The sequence below is a fragment of the Lycorma delicatula genome, chromosome 12 (genome assembly GCF_047948215.1).
Source record: "Lycorma delicatula isolate Av1 chromosome 12, ASM4794821v1, whole genome shotgun sequence".
Lineage (NCBI taxonomy): Eukaryota > Metazoa > Arthropoda > Insecta > Hemiptera > Fulgoridae > Lycorma > Lycorma delicatula.
Genome location: NC_134466.1, coordinates 40,193,608 through 40,217,389, shown reverse-complemented (window position 1 = coordinate 40,217,389; position 23,782 = coordinate 40,193,608). Strand labels below are relative to the sequence as shown.

General features: G+C 28.5%; 1 protein-coding gene across 1 annotated transcript in view; it reads left to right on the top strand.

The window, feature by feature from the left end:
- Positions 1-23,782, top strand: part of Mid1 (calcium-permeable channel component Mid1) — a 308,399-nt gene that overhangs the window by 101,369 nt on the left and 183,248 nt on the right. Inside the window, exon 2 of the mRNA XM_075380284.1 lies at positions 1,633-2,402. Coding sequence (XP_075236399.1) covers positions 1,704-2,402 — 699 coding nt within the window. The 5' untranslated portion in view covers positions 1,633-1,703. The remainder of the gene's footprint in view (positions 1-1,632; positions 2,403-23,782) is intronic.

The window sequence follows — 23,782 nt, the reverse complement described above, 5'->3', positions numbered from 1 at the left end:
TCCATCCGAAAGGAGCCGAGTGAATGTAACATGTTTACGTTTAGTTCTTCTTCTTTATTTTATTTTTTTAAACATTATGAAATAATACAGAATTACATCTTAATAAATAATCAATACAAAAGTCATAAATAAAAATCAACTGAGCATATATTTATATGTATGTTGAATGGAATGCATTAATTTCAGTGTATGAAAAAAAAATTCTTATTTATAATTAAAATAGTCATTAGATCAAAATACTGTTAAATTTTAGATAAAAAAAAGTCAAATACCAAACCAGTTGAATTAACTTAAAAACTGCTTTACGCAATGGCGTAAACAGTTAGATTCTAGTGCTGAACCGGCCTATATAGTGTAGATGGAACCGAGTGAACCTTCAGGAGCTGTGTGAATCATACGGAGCCGAGTGAATCGTCAGGAGCTGTCTCAACACACTGCCCGCCATAATTTAACACATCTTACGATAATATAATAAGATTGAATCCAACATGCGTGGCGACAGGCCGTATCGTTTGTTGCGTGTTACCCACTAACAATTAATGAATAAAAATACAAATTATGTTGAAAAAAAGGAAAAACTAATACTTAACAACACATGGTGCCAAATAGCAGTACTGTCTGAACAACCTACGTATTTCAAAATATAAAAAATAAAAAAACGTCGGGGGGTAATGTGCTTATGTACGTATGTCCGTGTGTTGGCGTGTTTGAAGCTTAATAATTTTTGACTGGATAAATCGATTTTGATGAAATTTTTTACAGGGACTTGTGTTTATGGAGTAATTTGTTGGTAAAATTTTGGGGTCAGTTTCATAAAATTTTGTAAACATAATTCCACATTATATTAAACTCTCAGTAAATGCTTGTAGGCTTACCTTGCCATTAACAAAAAAAAAACAGATTTCCCCAAAATTCTCTCCCTTCTCTAATTATTAGAAAATATATTTTTTTTTTTATTTATTGTACATATTTTAACAGGATTATTTTTATGTCTTCTAGGCATAATAGTACAAGTGACCCAAAAAAAAAAAGAATTACTTAGTGAGTGGGGGAGCCGATCAAAATTAAAAAATATGGACTTTAAAATTTCTTTTTGATTTACTTTAACTCTTAATATTATTATAAGTTTAGGGAATAAACTTTTATTAATAATATTACAATAAAATTTCATCGTAGTACACTCCCCCCCCCACTCACAAAAAAGAAATCTTTGGTAACTATTTATTGTTTGCACATTTTACAATGGAATGTTTTTTAGTTTCCTACATTTAACATAGTAAACGTAGAAAAAAAAATATTAGAAGGTATTCTTTAAATGGGAGCATAAATAAAAAATTCCGATTTTTTGAATTTTTAAAAGTTTATCCGGTTTATTTAAGCATATAATGATAATTTTTCAATAAAACATCATAAATTACCCCCACCCCAAAAAATAAATCTTAGGTAACGTTTTCAGGTATCGTTATTTTTCCATTGTATAAGAATAAATAACAGGTGCTAGTTTTCAGATTTAGTTTCAGTTAGTAGGAAACTTAGTTGTACGATTTTCCATGAACATTTTTATTACACGTTTTGTGATTTATATTTGTAATAAGGAATTTCATATGTTTTTTGCTTTTTTTTTGTTTATAGGTATCAGCAGAGATGCACCGTCAGTGCAGCCGGCTAGGTCCTGTTGAATACGTGTCCTCGGTCGAGGGAACATGCCACAGGCTTGGTCGGGCCATATCCCACTCTTGGCCGCGATTCTCTTGATGGCATGCCGATCATCTTCCGATACGCCCCCGAATACGTCGGCGAAGAAGGCGGCGACGGCGACTACGACGACGTCGACGACGGCGCCGCCGGCTAATTCTTGGAGTTTCCACGGGGGTTGGTCGGCCTCTTCTTGCGATACGGACATGGATCTTCTACCCGCAGGAACCGCCTGTTCAATACCAGTGTTTCGCCCCGCCGCGTGTGCACCTTGTTCCAACAATAATAATTATAATTTTAATAATTATAATAATAATATTAATAATAATAATAAGGAAAAAAATAATAATACTTCACAGTGCCTTGTTTACCTGCTGGATGAATCGCACAAAGAGACGTTTTGCAGATCGATTACGGATATTAATAATAATAATAATATAAATAAGAATAATAATAATTTTAAGTATTATAATAATAATAATAATATGATAAAGAGTTACCGATTCAAACACTGTTGCGACCATGCCGTGATAGACACGTTCGCGCCGGGCGACTTGCACAATTTCGCGCATTGCTTACGGCATCTCGACGCCGTCCTCGCGCTGGACAATACGGCCGCTCAGCTATCCTGCCATTTCGCCCAGCTTCTGACCCGGTATGATTGCGGGCAAAAATACTCCGTCAGGACTAGCTGTGCTGAATGCCAGGTAATTATTGTTCGTTGTTTTAATAATTAAGTCTAATTTAATTTATAATTCTTTGAAAAGACTGTTCCGTTTCAATTTTTTTTTCTTCATATTAAGATGTAATATACTGTACTTTTGTGTAACAAAACTAGCGAGGATCGTATTATAAATAGACATAAGAATCATTAAGAGTGCAAATGTCAAAATTGATTAATTTTGAATCTGTACTTATTCTAACTTATTAAACTTTTTTTCTTAATTAATAAAGGTTATACATTGAACGAAGCCCTCTACAATATTGATGAAGCAAAATTAGTATAAAGATTTGTAAGTTGTTACAATCAATTTTATCAACGTGTTAGGTGTTACTTTACACACACACTCTCTCTTTCTCTTTCTTTCACATATTACTCACTTCAACGTAATATTACGTCTTATAATCTAACCAAAAGTAACAAGTAAAATACGTACGTTACTTCATTTATTAAAAAAAATACTTTGACGTATTTTTACGTCGTTTTGCATTTTGTATTAAAATGTGATAATCTTCTAATATGATTTAAAAAAAAAAAATTAAACGGAAGAGTTTTTATTAAAATGTTAAAACTTTGAAGCTTTTTACTTGAGATAATGTAATATCAGATATATATTACTAAAATATAATGTGATGTTCAAAAATATCAAATTATATTACATACTATTACGTAATTAAAATACAGTATGTATTTAAAACAAAAAATTAATTGGGAAGTGTTCATATATTAAATTTATAAAATAGTATTATAAATTTTATAATTTATAAAATAGTACTTGATAGTACAGGTGAAACTATATTAAGTAAAAATATTTCAAATATTTTTAACTTTATGGGGAGGTTATATATAAAAGTGAATGTGTATTTAGGGAAGTTTTCTTTTGCATAAGATTAACACTAAAATCAACTAATTAAGTGATTTCGTCTTTAATATTCAAATACAAACCAAAGAAGGTTTACAGTTACTATATCATTTTTCATTTCTGGTTAGTGGAACCGCATCATATTGAGTATTTTGACAGGTCATTTAACTAATATTTTAATTAAAGATAATGAATATCATAATAAAATCGAAAGACCTTTAATACAGTGCCATTAACTGAACATCAGCTACCATTAGATTACTTACATTAGTTATAAGTATTATTATAATACTTATTTTCAGTTATTTCATTTCTTTTTATTTCAGTTATAAAAGTTACAAAAGAAATATGTTTACTTAAAATAATGTAGAAAACTAAAAAGAGTATATCCTAAGAACTAGAAAAATGTCTGTGTGGTAGAATTTTGGTGCATAAAAGATTGTCTATAAATTGCATTTAAATTTGTTATTTAAAGGTTGTTTTTCCGTCGCATTTGATATGAAGGTCTTTAAAATTAACAGTAAATCTTGATTCTTTGTTTGCATCTGTATTAAATATTTTCTGATTATAGTCTTTTTTTCGTTTTTAAGGTTAGAAATTTTACTTACATAAACGTTTCCATAATTATAAAAATGTGCAGTTGTCTTAAACATAGAGATATAAAAGAAAATCTCTTTTAATTTCAATCCGTTATCCATTTATTTTAATATAGCTTTACTGATGTCAGATTTCTTAATTTTAAAAATCTTTATAAATTAACAAACAATGAGGAGGCTTCTCACAACATAGTTCTGTATTTAATAAGTGACAAAATCAGACTGTTTTATAATGTTTTTTTCTTTCGTTCACTGTAATAACTTTCCTTGAAGATACCTCTTAAATTATATCAGTTTATTTTCCCTTAGTTTAGTAATGTACTGTTTCTAAAGAAAGATAATAAATTAATTTACATTATTTCTCCGTATGCATTATTATTATTATTGTCCTTGCTATAACAGTAGAAATAATAGGAATAACTTAAAAGTAATGTTTTTCATTTGGAGGTCCTTAGTCGTAACAACTAGTAAATGAATCGATTATAATGATAGAATTCCATTTTGTGCAGGATGTTCTTGTGTTAATTTTATATTTTGAAGGTAATTTAAGTGAATGATTTTTCTTAAAGGAAAAATTATATTGTTTCAGTTAACAACATTAATATTTTCAATATATATATTTAATTATATATAACTGGGGAGGCTCTGCGCCCCCTGACCGCTTCACGGCTAGCATTTCAACATTTTTCTTACCGTGTTATAATGTTGAGAAAACCAATGTTCGCTTTATCTCGACTCAGACTTGAGGAAAATTTTGAGTGAACCGCACCTCATTAGGTGTGACTTGATTCTCCGAATGTTCTAAGCCATCGCCCCCATTCCAGTAGATCAATTTGGTTTCGAATTATTGCTGTTTTCGTGTCTTCATCATTTTCCTTACCATTTTATAATGTAGGGAGGATATATATATATATATATATATTGTTTTCTTGATAAATCCATAAAATTAGCCAGAAAATAGCTTATCAACATCCTATGGTTATTGGCCCGGTAAATATTAGTAGCGTATGAAAAAATGCCATGCTTGCTCGAGATTCCAACCTGGGAGCTCTGCACCAAATGTCGAGACCACTAGCTACTCAGCCACAGGGTACGACGTTTTTTTTTTTAAAATTAAAAGTTAAATTAGATTTTTCTATCGGGTAATTTATTTTTATACTATTTAATTCAATGTAACATTTATAACAAAATCCAAATGCCTTATAACGATGTAATACAAAGTTATATCATCCTTTGTATGGTATAATAAAATAATACAGGTTTGTCGACTATGCAATTTGTTAACAAAACATATAAAATAATGAAAACTTCCCTGTTCTTTACACAGTATGATTTGAATGAAACTTAAAACGTTACTTTTTTCCCTTTCCTCTATTTTAAAGAAAAATAAATGGTTTTTAAAGGGAGGTAATTCTATAAATTTTTAAAATAAATAAAGTCCTTTGGTGAAAATTAAATTCATAAAAAATAAAAATTACGAATTTGTGTGTTTTTATTAACAATCATAATAGTTATTTCAATTTTTTTATCTTGAATATTATTAAGAATTATAGTTTGTTTTTTCTATGCTAAAGGGGCGTATGTGATATATAAAACTATAAAAAAATTACCATTTTTATGGTGATTAATTTATGTCAACTATAAAGCTTCAATGTTTGAACGATTGTACTTCAACGAATTTTATTATATACATTTTTATTTAATATTCATCATCATTTTGTTGTTTAATTTGGGAAAATTTGTAAATATAAAAATAAAAAAAATTATCAATAAAAAAATTTCGATCTAGTAGAAACGTAAACAGTTGTTTTTAATTGTATTAACTACTAGATTTATTATGATTTACTTTTCAATTTTATTTATTTATTTAATTACAGTAATAAATGTTTAACTTATTTTTTTTTTAAATGCACAAATCTAATGGTAAAACATATATTGTTTAGTAGAATGTTTCCGCTTTAAATAATAGAAATTGGTATAATAAACTTTGGTATTAGTGTAGTAGGCGATCTACCGCTGTAATTAGTTGGTTAGTTCTTAAAGGGTGCCACTAAAACGCTGTATTGAAATAAAAAAATAAATAAGTAAAATTACAAATATAATCTAACCAAACTTAACCTATATTATTTAATTTAAAAAATTTATATTCTAATTAAATGGTAATTTCAAAATAAATTATACAAAAATATAAAATTTATTGTAACTGTACATTTTCGACAGCTAATATAAAAAAAATTTTCAATATAAAAATAAAGTTGTGTTTTTCATTATTCAAAATACGTATGCATACATATATTTACACTACCGGTCAACGCTTCGCTCTGTGGACCCCCGACGCATTCATAATCCTTATGGTTGTGAAAATATTAAATATTTTTCAAATATTCATTAAAGAGAAAATAATAAGTCGTTTAACTTCATTATATTATTTCTGTTGCCATGGTGACAGAAATGTTTAAAATGAAGCAAGAGGATTAATTTTTTTTTCTTTAATGGATTTTTTTGTAATATCTTAACCCGTAAGAGTAGGGCCTTGATCTATGCCTTAAAATATTTCTTAGGATAACGGGAATGTATCCTGAAAATGTCAAACCAATCGTCCAATCTTTTCTCGCGTGAAGCAGACAGACAGATCCATTAAAAATTTTCCTATTTATATATAAGATGTATATTAACCCATTTCGATAAAAGAAAAAAACCTTATAGTCAATAATGATATCATATTCGATATGTTAACAAAACAAAAAAGACAAGTGATTAAAATAAATTCATTTCACTATTTTAAAATAGTTATAATGAGTTTTCTTATCTATTATATGGAACTATATCGGTTTGCCAGACATATGTGTATTATTTAATGATTCCACGTTTAAAACGGGACTTCAATAACAGGTTGAGGTTTTTTCAGTTTGACCTTCATGCGGTTTTTTTTTGTGTATGTATATCTGGTTTGCTTGACATTTCTCCCGCCACTACTCCATTAGCATAAGACCGAATGTCTGTGTCACAAACGGCTACTGAGCCTCGAATCAGTTCAGCGACCAGTGTCCTAACTAGCTCCTAGAGATAACCTAAACGCGTGAGCGGAATAAGCGTGGTGCCACACACGGCTCGCTTGCGTGTCCCACCACCCACTTGTCAAATAAAAGATATGAAGTCGGATTCGAACCGATGTGCCTTCCAGTTGTAAGATCCAAATATTTCATAATAAAATTTAATTTGGCTATAACCCTGGAATCGATGAAAATAAGTACCACTTATGACATATCGTTGAAAAGCTCTCAATGAGGGCTTATTATTGCAGTTAAGAAAAAGCCCAAAATCCATATTTGTTTTTGGATTTTGGGATTTTTTGGACATTTTTGGTCCAGTCGATTGTAATCAAAAGGGGAGATGCACAACTAGATGTTACAACAGTCCTAAATCAAGATTTTAACATTCTACGGCTTATCGTTTTTGAGTTATACAAGATACATACTTACGTACGTACAGACGTCACACTGAAACTAGTCAAAATGGATTCAGGGATGATCAAAATGGATATTTCCGTTGAAATCTGAAAACCGAAATTTTTCGTGATCACAATGCTTCCTTTACTTCATACAAGGGAGTAATTAGCCAAGAATTTTCACCTCCTTCCTAGAAAATTGCATCTTTATTTACTTAAAATTTTTTTATATTTGTATATATAAAAAATAATAATAAATATTTTAAAAATTTAATATTAACACCACTTATTATTTTCTTAAAAATAATTTTTACTCGAATGTTTTCCCTTGATTATGACAGCCCCAAAATGAGAAAAAAATTCAAGTTTTTAATTTAAGAATATTTGGTGAATCAGTAAAGCCACTAAAATAACCTTATACCATTATCCTGATGGGAGAGCTCCCAAATAATAAAAAATCGATACTTTTTTTTAATTTCGATTTTAATTTATTTAAAATCAATTTTAATTATTCAAAAATCGTAGCCGGAAAGGTTTTTTTCTAAAAACAAATTGTCAGCTTATTTATTTTTTTACATTACATTTTCTTTTATTGAAATGAGGAGTAAACAAAATAAATTAATTATTGCTTAATTAATTAATAATTTAAAAAAATATTGTTTATACGTTTTTTAACTAAGTTGTAATTACGATCTATTAATTGGCCATTAAAACAGTCTTTATCTACTGTTTATAGTCCTTAAAATTGCAATAAAATATACGAGTATTGTATAACTGTTACTCTGTTAATTACACACTGTCTAATGAAAGTTGTAATTTATTTCTCCGATTAATTAGATTTTTATTTAATTTTTAGGCATTATTTTTATTACCATTAAATGTAATCTCGTATCTTATAGCGTGAAAATCACTATAAATAAAAATTTAATGATCTATATAACACTTATATCATTTACTAAAACATTGAGTTTTGTAGGAAAACGAGAAAGACATTTTAAATCGTAATTTTATTGAAAATGAAATATTCTTTAGTAAATTATTATTGAAAGAACTAGTCTGTATGCAATAAAATTGGTGTTTGGCAAAACCATTACAATCCTTAGAATAAGGTCGTGTAATTTTTTCAAAGGTAAAATTTATGTCAATCTACTCGCCAGTCGACACCAACGCCGGTCAAGTTATACAATTCATTTATGAAAAAGCTGTTTAAAAAATACAAAGATTCATCTATAATTATAGATAAATAAACAAAGTTGTAATTTTCTCGGAAGGGAGTGGAAAATGTTTGGCTAATTTTTTTTAAAAGAAATACTAAACTATTGCTAACAGAAAATTGAGAATTTTACATTTTAGTTGCAATAAGTAAATTGCGAGATGGCTTTAAATTTAAATTAAATATTTTAATTTTTAAAAAAATTATAAAACAATTTTTGTTACAGACCACTGGAGTGGGATAGGCAAAAAACTTTTATAGCAGTTTGAAGGCCTATCGATGTAAAAATTATAGATGCATAAACTCCCATTATCTCCTATTTTGAAGCAGATTATAGCTAAAAATATTGATTTACCGGTATTGAAATTATGTTTAATAATATTACAAAGATTTTTAAAATCTTGCTTTATACGTTTTAGTTATACTTTAATCAAATTATTATTATCATTCATTACATGAGTTTAATTAGTAGGTTTGGATTTTAAAAGGTAACACCGTATATTGAAATTTCTAATACATTTATAAAATATCAAACATATTTTCAATCAAACATTTACTATACAAAATAAAAAAAATAAGTGAAGATTTTTATTATTGAAATACAATTGTAAATTAACAAAACATTTTTTATCGCTTATATACAGGGTGATTCAAAGAAACGGGAAATTTTAAAAATTAAATAACGTTAATGAAAAAGTTTTTTAGAAAATAAATTTTATTTCATGTAATTGTACAAATGTTGCCATTTTAGGATACGTACATTTTAGTTTATTTTTTAAATATGACATCTTGCAGGTGACCTCCTCATCTACGTAAACACTCACGAAGTATCTTCGTTAAATTGTTCATGGTTTGACGTAACATCTCAACTGGAATTTCCGCAATTGCTTCTCGGATCTTTGCCTTCAGTTCTTCTGTTGTAGCAGGTCTATTGTGGAACACTTTGCTTTTAAGGTGACCCCACTAAAAGTAATCGCAAGCTGAGAGATCTGGAAGGCCATCTAATGTCACCGTTTCGTGAAATGACACGTTGTCCAAACAATCGGCGTACAGCTGCCATCGATATTCGTGCAGTATGTGATGTTGCTCCGTCTTGTTGAAACCAGGCTGTGTTAAGAATCGGTGGAAATCTCTTTTGTTGTTCCACAAAAAAGGTTTCAAGCACGGCTACGTAACGCGCCGACGTCACTGTAATCGCAAGACCGTTGTCATCCTCAAAAAATAAGGGCCTATAACACCGTACGTAAGATGACATAGCACACCACACGGCCACTTTCTGGCTCTGCAACGGACGCTGGTGTAGCTGCGTCCGTTGCACAGTTTCAAGAAAGGATTTTCTTGTGCCCAATATCTGAAATTTTGCTTGTTAAAAAATCTACTGAGATGGAAATGCGCTTCGTCTGACATCCACAGTTCGTGAACAAACTCTTCGTTATCATTTATCTTCTGAAGCATTACATTACAGAATTGTGCTCGCACAATTGCATCGTTCGGTTTCAGTTCCTGGACGATCTGCAACTTGTATGATGGTATTGCAAGTCCTTCACTAACATTCTTTGAACACTTGAACTATGCAATTGTAAAGATGCTGAGAGACGACGGATTGACCGATGTGGACTTCGTGTGACAGCATCTTGTAAAGCTTGAACATTCTGTGGTGTACGGACGGTTCGCTCACGGCCTGGAGGTTTCTTTTTCATTGCCGAACCGGTTTCCTCAAAATTAGATATCAATGTTTTAATTGCATGCGCTGATGGAACACGGCCGTGCCGTCCCAGATTAAAATGACGGCGAAATTCTCTACGCGCTCCCTCCACACTGTCATTGTTTTTGTAAAACGCTTTGATAGCAAATGCACGTTGCGCACCACTCTAAGGATCCATGACAACTAAATGGCAGATCAGGTTACAGAGGCTGGCGCCACTTATCGAGTGATACCAATCGTCCACGGCTACCAAAACAACTTTCAAAATTTCCCGTTTCTTTAAATCTTAAATTTTACATACATATACATACAATTATACATATATAAACATTTACAATTACTACCTATATCATTACTTGTATACATTTTTTTTAATTTCCCCCCAGTACAGGGGAATGTTTGCAAAAGTAATGGTGGAATATTCTATTGTCACCCGATCTTAGTAACTGTGTAAAATTTCATCAATAGGCATTGCCAGGAAGTATGATAAATTAAGGATGCAAGATTTGAGGGAAAACATGAAAAAACATTACGAGTTAAAATAAAACAAGTAAAAATGATGATAAATGCGGGTTGTTTCTGATAGACGGCTTACACACACAGACTTAATTTAAAATATTTAGCATTTTATTTAAATATAATATTTTTTCGTTTATTTAATTCAATGATTTTTATTAAAGCGCGCGGCGCGTGTTTACTGTATTTAATTCGCGCGGGTGGGGCGGTACTAGCGGTGACAGTCGGCACTAACTAAACTTATGTAATTATAGAAATTCTATAGAACAAATTTTATTTATACGGTCGGCAGGCTTGTGTAGCCGCGAGGCTTAACACATCAGGTACCGAGTCGACCGGGCGATCGAGTTCGAGACCCAGCCAGACGGAGTTACTTTTTAACACTTTAAATGTTATTCATTTATTTAATTCTACCGCTCACCTCTGACATCACAACGTAGCACTAGTTTAGAGAATTTTTTGGGGTGGGGGTGTGATTTTGCAAATATTGTTATTTTTTAATCGTTAACAAATATGACTAAGAAAAATATGAACCTAATTAGGCGGAATATCGAAATACTGACGGTGACCTTGTTTTATAGCCTCATCCCCTTGATCTTTCAAGTTGAAAATTTAATTTATCAATGTCTCGCATATAGAAGACCATGCCTGATGAAAATCAGTCTAGTAGTTCTGAAGAAATAAGGTGATTTAGAGGCCAACACTGTACACACACGCACGTGCATACGAACATTAACATCCGGTTGTTTGAGTTCCTTAGATATCAAAACGTGAAGATCCGATGAAAACCGCATTTGCCCAGATTGGGCCGATTACAATACTTTCTTTTCTGGAGCTTCTATAGCGGCATCTAGACGGGCATGTAAAAATATCGTTGTCATGCTTATAGTGTCATTTAAGTTTATTTAAGGATAATCGTGTATTTATTATATAAAATGATTTCCGATATATTTTTCTTTAAAATTTTTGAAGACGTGCTTCAATTGACGTTCCCATTTGAAATTCCCAGTAATTAATGTATAAATTACGTGAGACTGGGAGTGAACAGAAATAAAAGGACTCAAGCCGAGTATAAGCCTTTAATTTGGAAATTCTTGAGGAAGTTCCAACATAATCTTAAGAATTTTAATTTGGTATTGTAATTGTTGTAACTGCGGGGTTACGAGGTATAAAAAAAACAAAGTTTGAATTTTGTTTTTACCAAAGAGTAAGCAATTTTTATTTTCTACAACTTTGAATTGAAAATTACATTTATATATATTTAAAAAAAATGATCGTTTAAAACTTTTAAAATTGTAATTTCATATGTGTTTGTAAAATACTATTCCAATATGTACCGTTAATTTAATTATTGATCCTGATATTCATTTTTTTTAAATTTATATGATACGTAGTGTTATTTAATTTAATAATTGGATGGAAAGAATTTTGTGGAAATCAGAATATTTTCCTTTAAAACTGATGGGAAAGCTAAGCTGTATTTTAAGAAATATAGAGTCGATGGACTCTATATTTCTTAAACTCATATAATGAGACTCATATAATGAGTAGAATTCAGTACAGACGTGTTTCTTGTTTATACAAATCGTTTCGTTGTGGAATATTCTTAAACGACTGTATTATATTTCTAAATAAAATCTGAGATTTCATAGAAGTTTTTTCTTTATTTTTTCAACAATTTTTTCATTTTTAACAGTAAAGTATTGTTAAACATATAGTTAAATACAACAGAAAATTTCGTATCTTTATCAAAAACTCTAGGCCCGAATTATTAGGTTTATTAATTGAAAAAATAATTTCTGTATTCAAAATGATCAAAAAAAATTCTTAGAGTAAACAATAGAGTAGAGTATAAAGATTTTACCGCATTATATCACAAATTAATACGTTATGTAAAACTGGTTTGATTTCTGTAATTTGATATATATATTTGTTCCACATAAATGTTTGTTATCTCCAATGGGTTTTAATATTATTAAGACCTTTTTATATTAACACCTAACAGTGACCTGTTATGCTTTAACATATTAGGTGATTTGCAACTTAACTGGTTATATTTATTATGTAATTTTTTATGTTTTTAACGTTGTATCTGTTTTCCTCAATACAGTTAAAAGCGTATACATGTAATTTACAGGGTTATCATGAAAGAATGGTGCGGTTTTGAACATGGTTTAAATTAAAACAGAATTACTAACAGTTTATGTTTTTTGTTTTTCAAATTTGTCGTCTCAAACATTTTTTTACATAATTAATAAATTTCAAAATGTGCGCCCTTAGTCGCTCGACAAATGTCCAAACGATACTCAACTTCCCTCCAAACATTAGTTAACATTTCTTCGTTAACGGTTGTCATTGCTTCATTAATCCTGTTTTTTAAGCGGTTTAGGTCGCGAATTTTTTGTGTATAAACAACGCTTTTGATGTACCCCCACAAGAAAAATCGCAAGGTGTCAGGTCTGGACTCCTTGGAGGCCAAATTATGGGTCCTTGCCGGCCTATCCATCGATCTCCAAATTTTTCGTTCAAAGCGTCCGTGACCGACGCATTGAAGTGCGGGGGAGCACCATCTAGTTGGAAACGAAGTCGATGAATATTTTCGAGTTCATCCGGCTGAGGAAAGCAATAATCGGTTAACACGTCAAGATACACAACTCCATTAATTGTTTTTTCAGCAAAGAAGAAAGGCCCTTTACACGATTTTTCATCACACCACACCAAACAATAACTTTAGGCGAATCGCGTTGTTTCTCAATAATTGCGTGTGGGTTTTCAGAGCCCCATTTTCGTGAATTATGTCTGTTAACACATCTATTCACGTGGAATGTAGCTTCGTCTGTAAAAATATGTCATCTAAAAATGATTCGTTTTCACTTATTCTGTCCGACATTTCAACAGCGAAGTTGTTACGTTTTACACCATCATCGGGTTTCAATTCCTGCAGTAACTGGATTTTATAAGCGTGTAATTTCAGGTTTTTATGTAAAACTTGTGAACTGTTGATTTTGGAATACCTAATTCGACGATTCGACGGGGGTTGGACTTCCCAGGCTAGTTGCCGATCGTCTAATTAGTTCAACTGTTTCGTCTGGTACACTTGGTCTGCCGGTCGATTTCTGTTTCTTAACCGATCCGGTTTCTTCGAATCGTTTGAACCAACGCGTTATGTTATATTTGTGCGGCGGATCTCTTCCGAATTCACGTCGAAACGCACGTTGAACTAAAATTACGGATTTTAATTCAGCCATCAATAAAATACACTTTGCTTTGTCTTTATCCGAGAAGATAGTAACTCGCTAAACTCACCGCAACAACAATACAAGAACTGACGTTGTGATTACAACTGCTGATAAATACACTTTTGGTTTGGAGGCTTTCAGGGATACCAATATAACATCTAGAAATTTCCCTATAATCTTCCTATGAATTACTGAAACCGCACCATTTTTTTATGATAACCCTTATTGTAAAATAGATTACAAAAACGCGAAAAATTAAACGATAGATAAAACTATTTTCTTAATAATTAATTTATTTTTATCGACTTTCCGAAAAAAAATACGGTATTACTTTCGGTCATTGTTGAAGGGGGGGTGAAAATTATTTTTTTTTTACTTTTTGAGGTATGAAGAGTACGAAAATACCATTCACTAAATTGGGGTTTCGTTTGATTTACGAGGTCTGTTCAGAAAATAATCGAACATTTTTAATTACGCGCCAACGGAGATATTTAATGACGTGCGTTTGACAGCATTGTGTTTCGTATTACCTCCTCTGTAACCAAATTTTCTTGGATTGTTGATATCCCGTTTGGTTTTCGTTTATTGTCGTTTGAGTACAACGTGTTTAAGTGTTAGCAGCGATTTTTGTAATGTGCGATTTTTTGACGATTGAACTTTTGTCTCGATGTCGTAGCCGTAGACCCGGCTTTTGTCTCCCGTTACGATCCTTTGCATGAATGTTTCATGCTTGTTCAAGACGTTACCGACAGACGTCCACTCAACGTTATTTCTGCCGTTCGGTCATCAAACGAGGAACAAACTTTGCTGCAACTCGATGCATTTTCAGTTTTTCTGTTAAAATGCCACGTCATAATCCAATCGAGATGATGACCTCGTCTGCAGATTATTTGACAGTCAATCGGCGATTTGCATGCACCAGATCGTTGATTTTCTGTAGGTGGATTTTACAATTGAAGTCGAGGGTTATTTTCAATTGACGGACGACCATTTTTAAATCGTGAAAACCTTTTGTAACATTGCGTACGACCCAGTGCATCAACTCTGTAAGCTTGTTTCAAAAATTGAAAATTTTCTCCAGTTTCACGCAAAATTTAAGGTTTAACGTTGCTCCCGAAAACCGCTCATTACAAAAATCGCTACTAACAGTTAAACACATTGCACTCAAATAACAATAAGAAAACTAAACGAGATATCAACAATCCGAAAACAAGTGGTTACAGAGTAGGTTATGCGGAACACAATGCTGCCAACCGTACGTCACTAAATATCTCCGTCGACGCGTAATTAAAAGTGTTGGTTATTTTCTGAACAGATCTTGTATATATGTTAAATTGTGGCTCAAAAATCTTCTAAAGTAGTGGATCAATTTCAATGAAATTTAGGTGTGCTGTAGTAGTGCATCTGAAGTTTTGCATATGAAGATTGGTTGAGTCTTTCTTGAGTTACGCTCAATAAGTTCGAGAAAATTTGACAGGGTTAATTAGAAGGGTAGTTTGTTAGGATGCTGCAAGTTAGAAGTTCACGTTTTGTTTTATCTGCGGTATATGTTGTTACCAATATTAAAATACATTAAAAAAAATACTAAAACTTAATTAAATTAACGAAAAGTCAAAAATTGCCCATGATTATTTTTTTTAACGTAATTAAAGAACATTTAGAACAATTAAAGAACATATTTAGGGCAAAAATTTGTAAAAGACGTGAAATAATTTATAGTTTTTACTACTGCTTATCTTTATATAAATTAAATCTCTCAAGATAACGGTAAAAAAAGTACTGAATATAATATAAAACTTTTTTTATCCATCAAGAAAGTTATAACTTCTTTTTTTCTTTCGTGAATAATGTTAAACGCCTTGTATAGTTTGAGTTATCTGATGTAAATGTAGTAATAAAAAAATATTGAATGAATCTGTGTGTGCGCACGCACGAACATTATGATAGATTTATAGGGTATAACAATTTATGTCCTACAAAAAAGTATTTGGTGAAATATATTGATAGAATATAACGAACTAATTAAAAGATTGAAAGTTAGGAGACGGTAGAAAGAGGTAAAAAATATGTTAAAGTAATAATCGTAAACCGGTAATAAGGGCTGAAAGAATTAACCCCCACCTTCTACTAATAACTCCTCTTACCTCCTTCTCTTATATTAAATTGAGGGACACCCTAAGAGAGTTATTTGAGATGAATTTATCGCCATAAATGTTGATTGAGGTATGAAAGTTTACGCGTCATGTTTGTTACACCTTCTTTTATCTATCAATATTTTGTATGCCTTTTTTATTTCAATGACAACTCCTACGTTAAACGGAAAAATATTTTTAAAACACTGGTATAAATAAAGTTTAATATTTTTATAATCTTTACATTTAATAAAATGTTATTAGGGTCTTTCTTATGCGCGCATCATGCAAAAACTATTGGACAGATTTTATTAAAAATTTGTACATTTATACCATAGAGCAGTGGTTCCCAAACTTTCCGAGTCGCGGCTTCGATTTTCAATTAAAATTTTTCCAAGACGCCCTGCCCTAAGTAAAAGTGTGACTACTCGTAAGAGATATAAATAAATAAAACTCGTGTATCTTCATTATTTTTTTACTTTAACATTAAATTAATAATGGTAAATGTCTTTGTTTAATTAATTATGAAGCTTTTACAGTATTTCGCAACGCCCTGTGAAGAGGGCGCGGCGCACAGTTTGGGGAATCACTGCTATAGAAGCTCAGTCATTATCTCCAATCAGAATTATCATGATATCCAAATGGGGGTTACGATATTAAATATGTTCATGAAGATATCTTTAAGATATATTAAAGATTTAATATCAGATATTTTATTCAAAGATTTCTGATATTTTATCAGAAAAAGATTTTCGATATCAGATCTACGTACATTTAAATATTTTATTAAATTATTATCGATATTATAGTAAATTAGCTTAAATGAGCACATTTAGCGAATTTTTATTGGTTTTGATTGTTTATTTGTGGCCTTCAAAATAGAGAAGTAACCTTTCTTCTTATTCAAAGTCTTCTAAAAAAATGAGAGCATCTCGGTCCTCTGAAACAGCTAAGTGCTGACGGAAAGCGCTACGCCCAGACTCGAGCTTAGTTAAATTCCTCACCAGTTCTTACTGATGTCACATTATTGAAATACCATAGCCACATAAGAACAGAAGTGGCTGTACCTATAATGTACAAATTAAGTAGCTGATTACGGTCACATTGGCACCATGACAGAACTGCGTTTGTATTGTCATCTTCGAAAATGGAAAGGGTAACCAAAAGGAATAATAGCAGGAGCGTATCAGAGCTTCTATGTCAAGAACGAGGGAAACGTTGGAGGAGAGAGAGAGCTTTTCAGGCTTTAATTGTTATTTATTAGTATTGTTATCACAACCATGAGGATAACGAACAGAACGGGGGTACAGTTGTCTAGTCTGGAAGGATGAACGAAGTTTAACCTATATATGAATATTTTTAGACAAAACTTTTCTTAAAATTTATTCCCTATCTCTAAAATATATATATTCTGTTTTTTTTTCGGTTTTAAATCTTTTAATTTGTATTATTAATAACTGGGAAAGTCATAAAATGTTTTACCCAGCTTTTATTAAATATCATTTTTTTATAATTGTAAAATAAAAATAATTTATATTTTATATAATAATATCTTTAATATAGTACTGAAATCTCTGATTTTCGACCGGAAAAAATCATACATAAATTTTTGAATAATAAAATTTAAATTCGATTAAACTTTAAGAAACGTTATAAATTTCAAATAATATGTGAATACTTCCAATCTTGTTTTTTTTTTAATATTTTGAACATTAAAGCAGCTGAAGTAGTAGTAACAATAGTTTTAAATAATTATAACTGTTTTTTATCATAAATTTTGTACGGGACAGAAACATATGGAAATAAAAGTGGTGACAGGGACCTGCTAACAGGCAAAACACTACATCATGATGATGATTTATCATAAATTACAGAATGCATTACATAAATGCGTTAAAGTACAGAGTAGTATAATATATATATAATACATGGAGCAGGTTAATTAGTTTGATTATTTTTGAAATATCACGGCAGCATTGATTTTAAACTTTTATTTAAAGTACTAAAAGTTTTTTTTGCGTATTTAATATAAAAGAATCTACTTTTATGTATATATTTGAAATTAAATAAATAAAGTTAGTGCATTAAATATCATAAAAAAATGAAAATGGTGATGAAATAATTAATGAAATGTATATAAATTAATTTATAATTTTTTTTATTATTTAAGTTTATATTTAAATAAATACTTGTTAAAAATTATATAATACTGCATGTTAATTAATTATTATAATTTTATATGTAGACGTATAAAAGTATGTAGAGTTACTTATAAAAGTAAGATGAAAATTATTGTTTTTTATTTTAGGTTATAATGTACAATTATTATAGATTGTAATTTATAATATCGTAAAATATTTGTTATAATTATTTTAGTGTATACATTATAATATAATTTTGTTTTTATTATTATCACGTATTTTTAGTTTAAGTTTTGTTTCACTATATTTTATCTATGTAATTGTTTATTACTTATATAAGAATATTTTAAAGTTATAATTAGTATTTAATTGGTTATTTAATTATTATAATTATATTTTTAAAAGAAATTGGTGTTTTAAGAAAAGTTTATTTTTGTTAATTTTTTTATGATTAGTATGCAAGTAAATTTTTAAGACATTATTGTATATATGTGTTTAGTGAGTACTTCTTAATTAATTGCACTAAAATTAATTTTTATTTTCAGGTAGTCAATTTTTTTTCTTCAATTAATTGTATTGTTTGGTTTATTATTGAATTAATTAAGTTTTTCTTATTATTAACTGTTTATGTATATAATATGTATATAATTTTAATAATTAACGTTTATTTTTCAGGTATATTTTTCAACATTTACAAATATATATATTGCCATTTATATAAATTAAAATGTATGATTAATTTAATTTGTACATTATAATCTAATATGTGTTATCAGTTATATTTTATTAATTAATATCTATTATACATTTAATTTTTAATTTTTACACAAAATTATTATGAATACATTGTCATTTAATTTTTTTTGTAATTTATATTTCTTTGTTTTCAGATGTGCTTCAAATTTTTTAATACATTCTATATTTTTAAATTTTATTTCTGTTTACGTTAGTTGCTTTTTTATTTATAGAATTTTATATATTTGTTAAATGAATTTATTATAATGAATTAATTTATATAATCTTTTTTTTTTTACAGAAGTTTATTAAATCGATATAATTAAATAATTCCAGTGAATTTATGTAAAGTTAATTATTTTAATAATTAATAATAGTATTAAATTATATTAATTCAATTTATAAAAATTTTAATTTCAACACTTTTTTTTAGGTTAATTTAAAATGTTGAATTTATTTTGCAGTTTCAATTAAAACGTTTTTTTACCATCACATAAATTAATAATTTGTTTGATAATACTAAGAATTTAAAATTTCTAAGAAAATTTTTACCATTTAGGGATAGCTGTAAATAGTTTTGATCACGTTTTATTTAAAATAAATCTTTCATATTTTAACGACTAGATTTTTTAATCTTTTATAAAAAAGAAACGTAAAATTTGTAATATATAAAAAAAAATTTTCTTTATAAAAAAATATATTTTTTTATGAAATATAATCACTAGGGAAATATCTAATTAAATTATTTTCAAGGATAGACTCAAAAAAATACTAAAGATATGCGTCACTTCTTTTAATTTGGTCTGTTACTGTATTTTTATACTGAAGTAATTATTAAAAAAAAAAAAAAAAAAAAAAATGATTCCTAAGGTACATATTTTTTTTAAATTTAAAAAAATAAAAATTTACAATTCTTTTTTTTTAATTTTAAACGGTTTTTTCCTTTTATTTATTTATTTATTTTTTTTTTTATAAAAATTATATGAAAAATCTTTTTAATTTTAATTATTCAAATTTGATAAATAATTTATTATATGTAATATATATATTAAAAAAAAAAAACACTCGGTTAATAAATTTTTTGCGTTCATATTACAATTCAGTTTTTTATATTTATCTTAGCTTTTACCTGTTTTCATAAGATAAACATATTATAACTGAATTTTTATGAACGCGATTTATTTTTTTTGACCGAACTTAGTAATTGTTTTTCACTGTTTATTTCTTTTTTTTTTGTTGAAAAATTTAATAATTGATAAACATTGCAGGATAAAAACTCTTTTTAATTATTTCGATTTAAAAAAAAATATTTTTAATAATAATATGAAATACAAACTTTTAGAAGCTGTTATTAAAATTATTAAAAATACAATTCAGAATTTTTTATTACGTAAAAATATAAAATACTTAGAGCTCTTTTGTTATGTTTTTAATTTATGAATAAATATTAACGAAATAATAAAAAGTAAATATTAATGCTAAAGTAAAATATAAAACTAGTAGAAACACGAGAAAAAGTACAAAAAAATTACATTCTTGAAAGATAAAATGTTAATTTGAAAATTTAGAAAACATCTTAGTTCTGGAAATTTCAAATTTTTTCATATGATACAAGGTATTTGCAAATAAAAAAATCCATTTTCCATGAAATTCTTCAAAAATATTTATTCTGAAGAATACATAAATTATTTATAATACATACATTATTATTAACATACATTATTTATAATGTATGTATGAACCGAGTATGAGCGCAGTTGCGTTTTTTAATAATGTTATATTAATAAATATTCATCGGTAACTACAAAAATATATTATTATTGACTTTTACATAAATTCATTGAAATTTATTTTAAATTGTATTTACTATCAAGTTTGATTACTAAATTGAAAAATTTCAACAAAAAAATTTTTTGTCATTTAATTTGTATTTTATTTATTTCAGTAGGTTTGTATCAGTTTATTATTACTCACGTAAGTATATTTTATATGTAATATTGTGTATGTGTGTGTGTGTATGATTTTCAACACGCATCCGCGTGTGTTGCATGCAGTACGTAATACAAGTAATATACATATATATATAATATTTTTATAATTTCTATTATCGTATTATTGTGTTTCATTTTATTATTCATTTTTACAAAGTATGGTTTATTTTGCTTTTCTGGAATTTCCCTTTATATAATTACTAACTGAATAATTCTTAAATTATATTTTAATCTTTCGTTCAGTTAAAATTAAATTGAAGTTTTTTTTTAATAGCATGTTTAACATTTGTTAAACAACTGTCCAAAAAGGTGTGTGATGTGTGTGTTTCACCGTAGCAGTTCAACGGCTGAACCGATTTAAATGTATGACCCCGCGTTAGAATTCTTACGTTACTGGGAGTGTCTCATATATATATATATATATATATATATATATATTCTATTATAATAGAAAAAAGGAGGGTATACGCCCTTCTGCGAAAATGTTACACGGTATATTTTTTATTACACATGATTTTTAAAAAATGTTTTTGCCAATTTAACTAAATAATCTTCATGAATTTAGCGTACAACAAAAAGCTTCAAAGTACTAAAAGTCTTTTTAACACAGCTCTAACCCCAATATTTTCCTTTTTTCCCCCTAAAACACAAATATAATTTTAGATACATTTTTCGTTTAAAGAAATATAAATCTTCGAACGAATGAATTTTCGTGCGCTGCGCTCAGCTGTCCAGCGCACCAGGTAGTCCACTCTGCACAAATAGCAGCTAAAATAAAAATATGAACACATATATCAAACAAACAGACCTACACACTATCCTTTTTTTTATGGGAAAGACTTGAAAAAAGGGGGGCCTATGACTCTCCGTGAAAATGTTTCACGGTTTATGTTTCATTATACTTGATTTTGTTAAAATGTTTTTGCACAGTTGTCACTAAGTAACGTTCATGTATTTAGCCTACTAACAACAAAAAGCTTTAAAATCATGAACATTTTTAGCTATTTCTTGAGTTGTGATTTTTTAACACAGTTCTATACCCAACGTTTTCTTATTTTTCCCCTTAAACACAAATATAATTTTAGATTAATCTTTCGTACAAAGATAAATCAGCCAACGTAAGAATCGTTCGTGCGCTGCGAACTAATCTCTACCAGTTAGTGCGCTTTACCAGAACTAATAAAAATTAAAATAAGCATGTAACAAGTTAAAACATGTCCGTCCTCCGTTCTTATTACAATTAGAATTAAATACTGTTGAATGTAGACTACATTTATCAATCTACTAGACTACATTTTACAATCTGTCTACTTTTGATGTAGATAGATTGCAGCAGTTTGTATTGATTTGATTATTTCTAAAATTTAATTATTTGTTGAAATTTAAATTAGCCTTGAAATTTAAAAACCTATTTTAATATTTTTTTTTTTTATTTGAATACAGTATGATATTTAAGTAGGAATCAGCTTTATATTGTATATCTTAGAGGTATTTGGATGCAGAAAAAATGGGTTTATACAGTTAAAAAAAAAAAAATCTGCATTAAGGTGGGTTTTTAGTTTTTATCCGCCATATTGAATCAAAATAGGTTTTTAAATTCGAACGTGGACATATGACACATGATCTCGATTTAAAATTTTACAAGAAAAACAGTGGTGAACCCCGTTTTTCTGTTAATCCATTCGTTATCGAGTTTTCAAAGTTGCAATGACGAAAAAATCGTGTTAACAATAAAACGAGATAAAACGCACTGCATGAACAATTTTATTGTATTTTACATTTAAAATGATTAATTCTATCAATTAACTATTAATATTAATTAATTAATAAATATTTTAATATAATAATATTTAATTAATTTAATATAAATTAATTAAATATAATTTAATTAATAAATACATTAATACTAATAATTAACAAGTTTAAACGGCTATTTCAACTGATATTATTTAATTTAAATATTATAATATTTATTTTATATTTACTATTTTCATCAATATTATAGAAACTGTTCGTTATTCTATGCATTATGAATGTAAAAATTGAATAAAATTGTTCGTACAGCGCGTTTTACCTCGTTTTATTATTAAGACGATTTTTCCGTCATTGCAACTTTGAATCCTTATAACTCGATAACGAAGGCATTAACAGAAAAACGGGGTTCACTATTATTTTTCTTGTAAAATTTTAAATCGAAATCATGTGTCATATGTTCATCTTGCTATTTAAAAAAATTAAGTTTGATTCAATATGGCGGATCGAAGATGGCAGACAAAAATTGAAAACCCAACGTAATGAAGATCTATTTTAAGTATGTAGAACCCTATTTCTTTCTGTCTCCAAATACCTCCCTGATATTCAGTACAAAGCTGTTTCCATATTTAAATAATACTCTGTACAATCTTTATTATCATTATTATTTTTAGTTCTGCTATTTTGTTGGTTTATCATTTTCCCTTTAAAAGTTTTGAACGCACGATTCTTTTTTTAATGTAATTTGTGTAATTCAAATATTGTAAATATTTAAATTTACAAAAATGGTCCAATTAGATTAGTGTTAATTTGGAAATTTTAAAACAGTACAAATTAAACCAAGTTTTATCTTTTAATTATTTGGAAATATTAGGTTGATAGGACATTTTAGATCATATATAATGAATAAATTTAATTCTTGAACAGAATAATTTTTTTTTTTGTAATTTTTCCGCAGTACTTTTAATAATTGTTTAGTTCTTTTATATATTTGGGAAATGGGAGGAATTATTAATGAATAAATTAGTAAAGATTT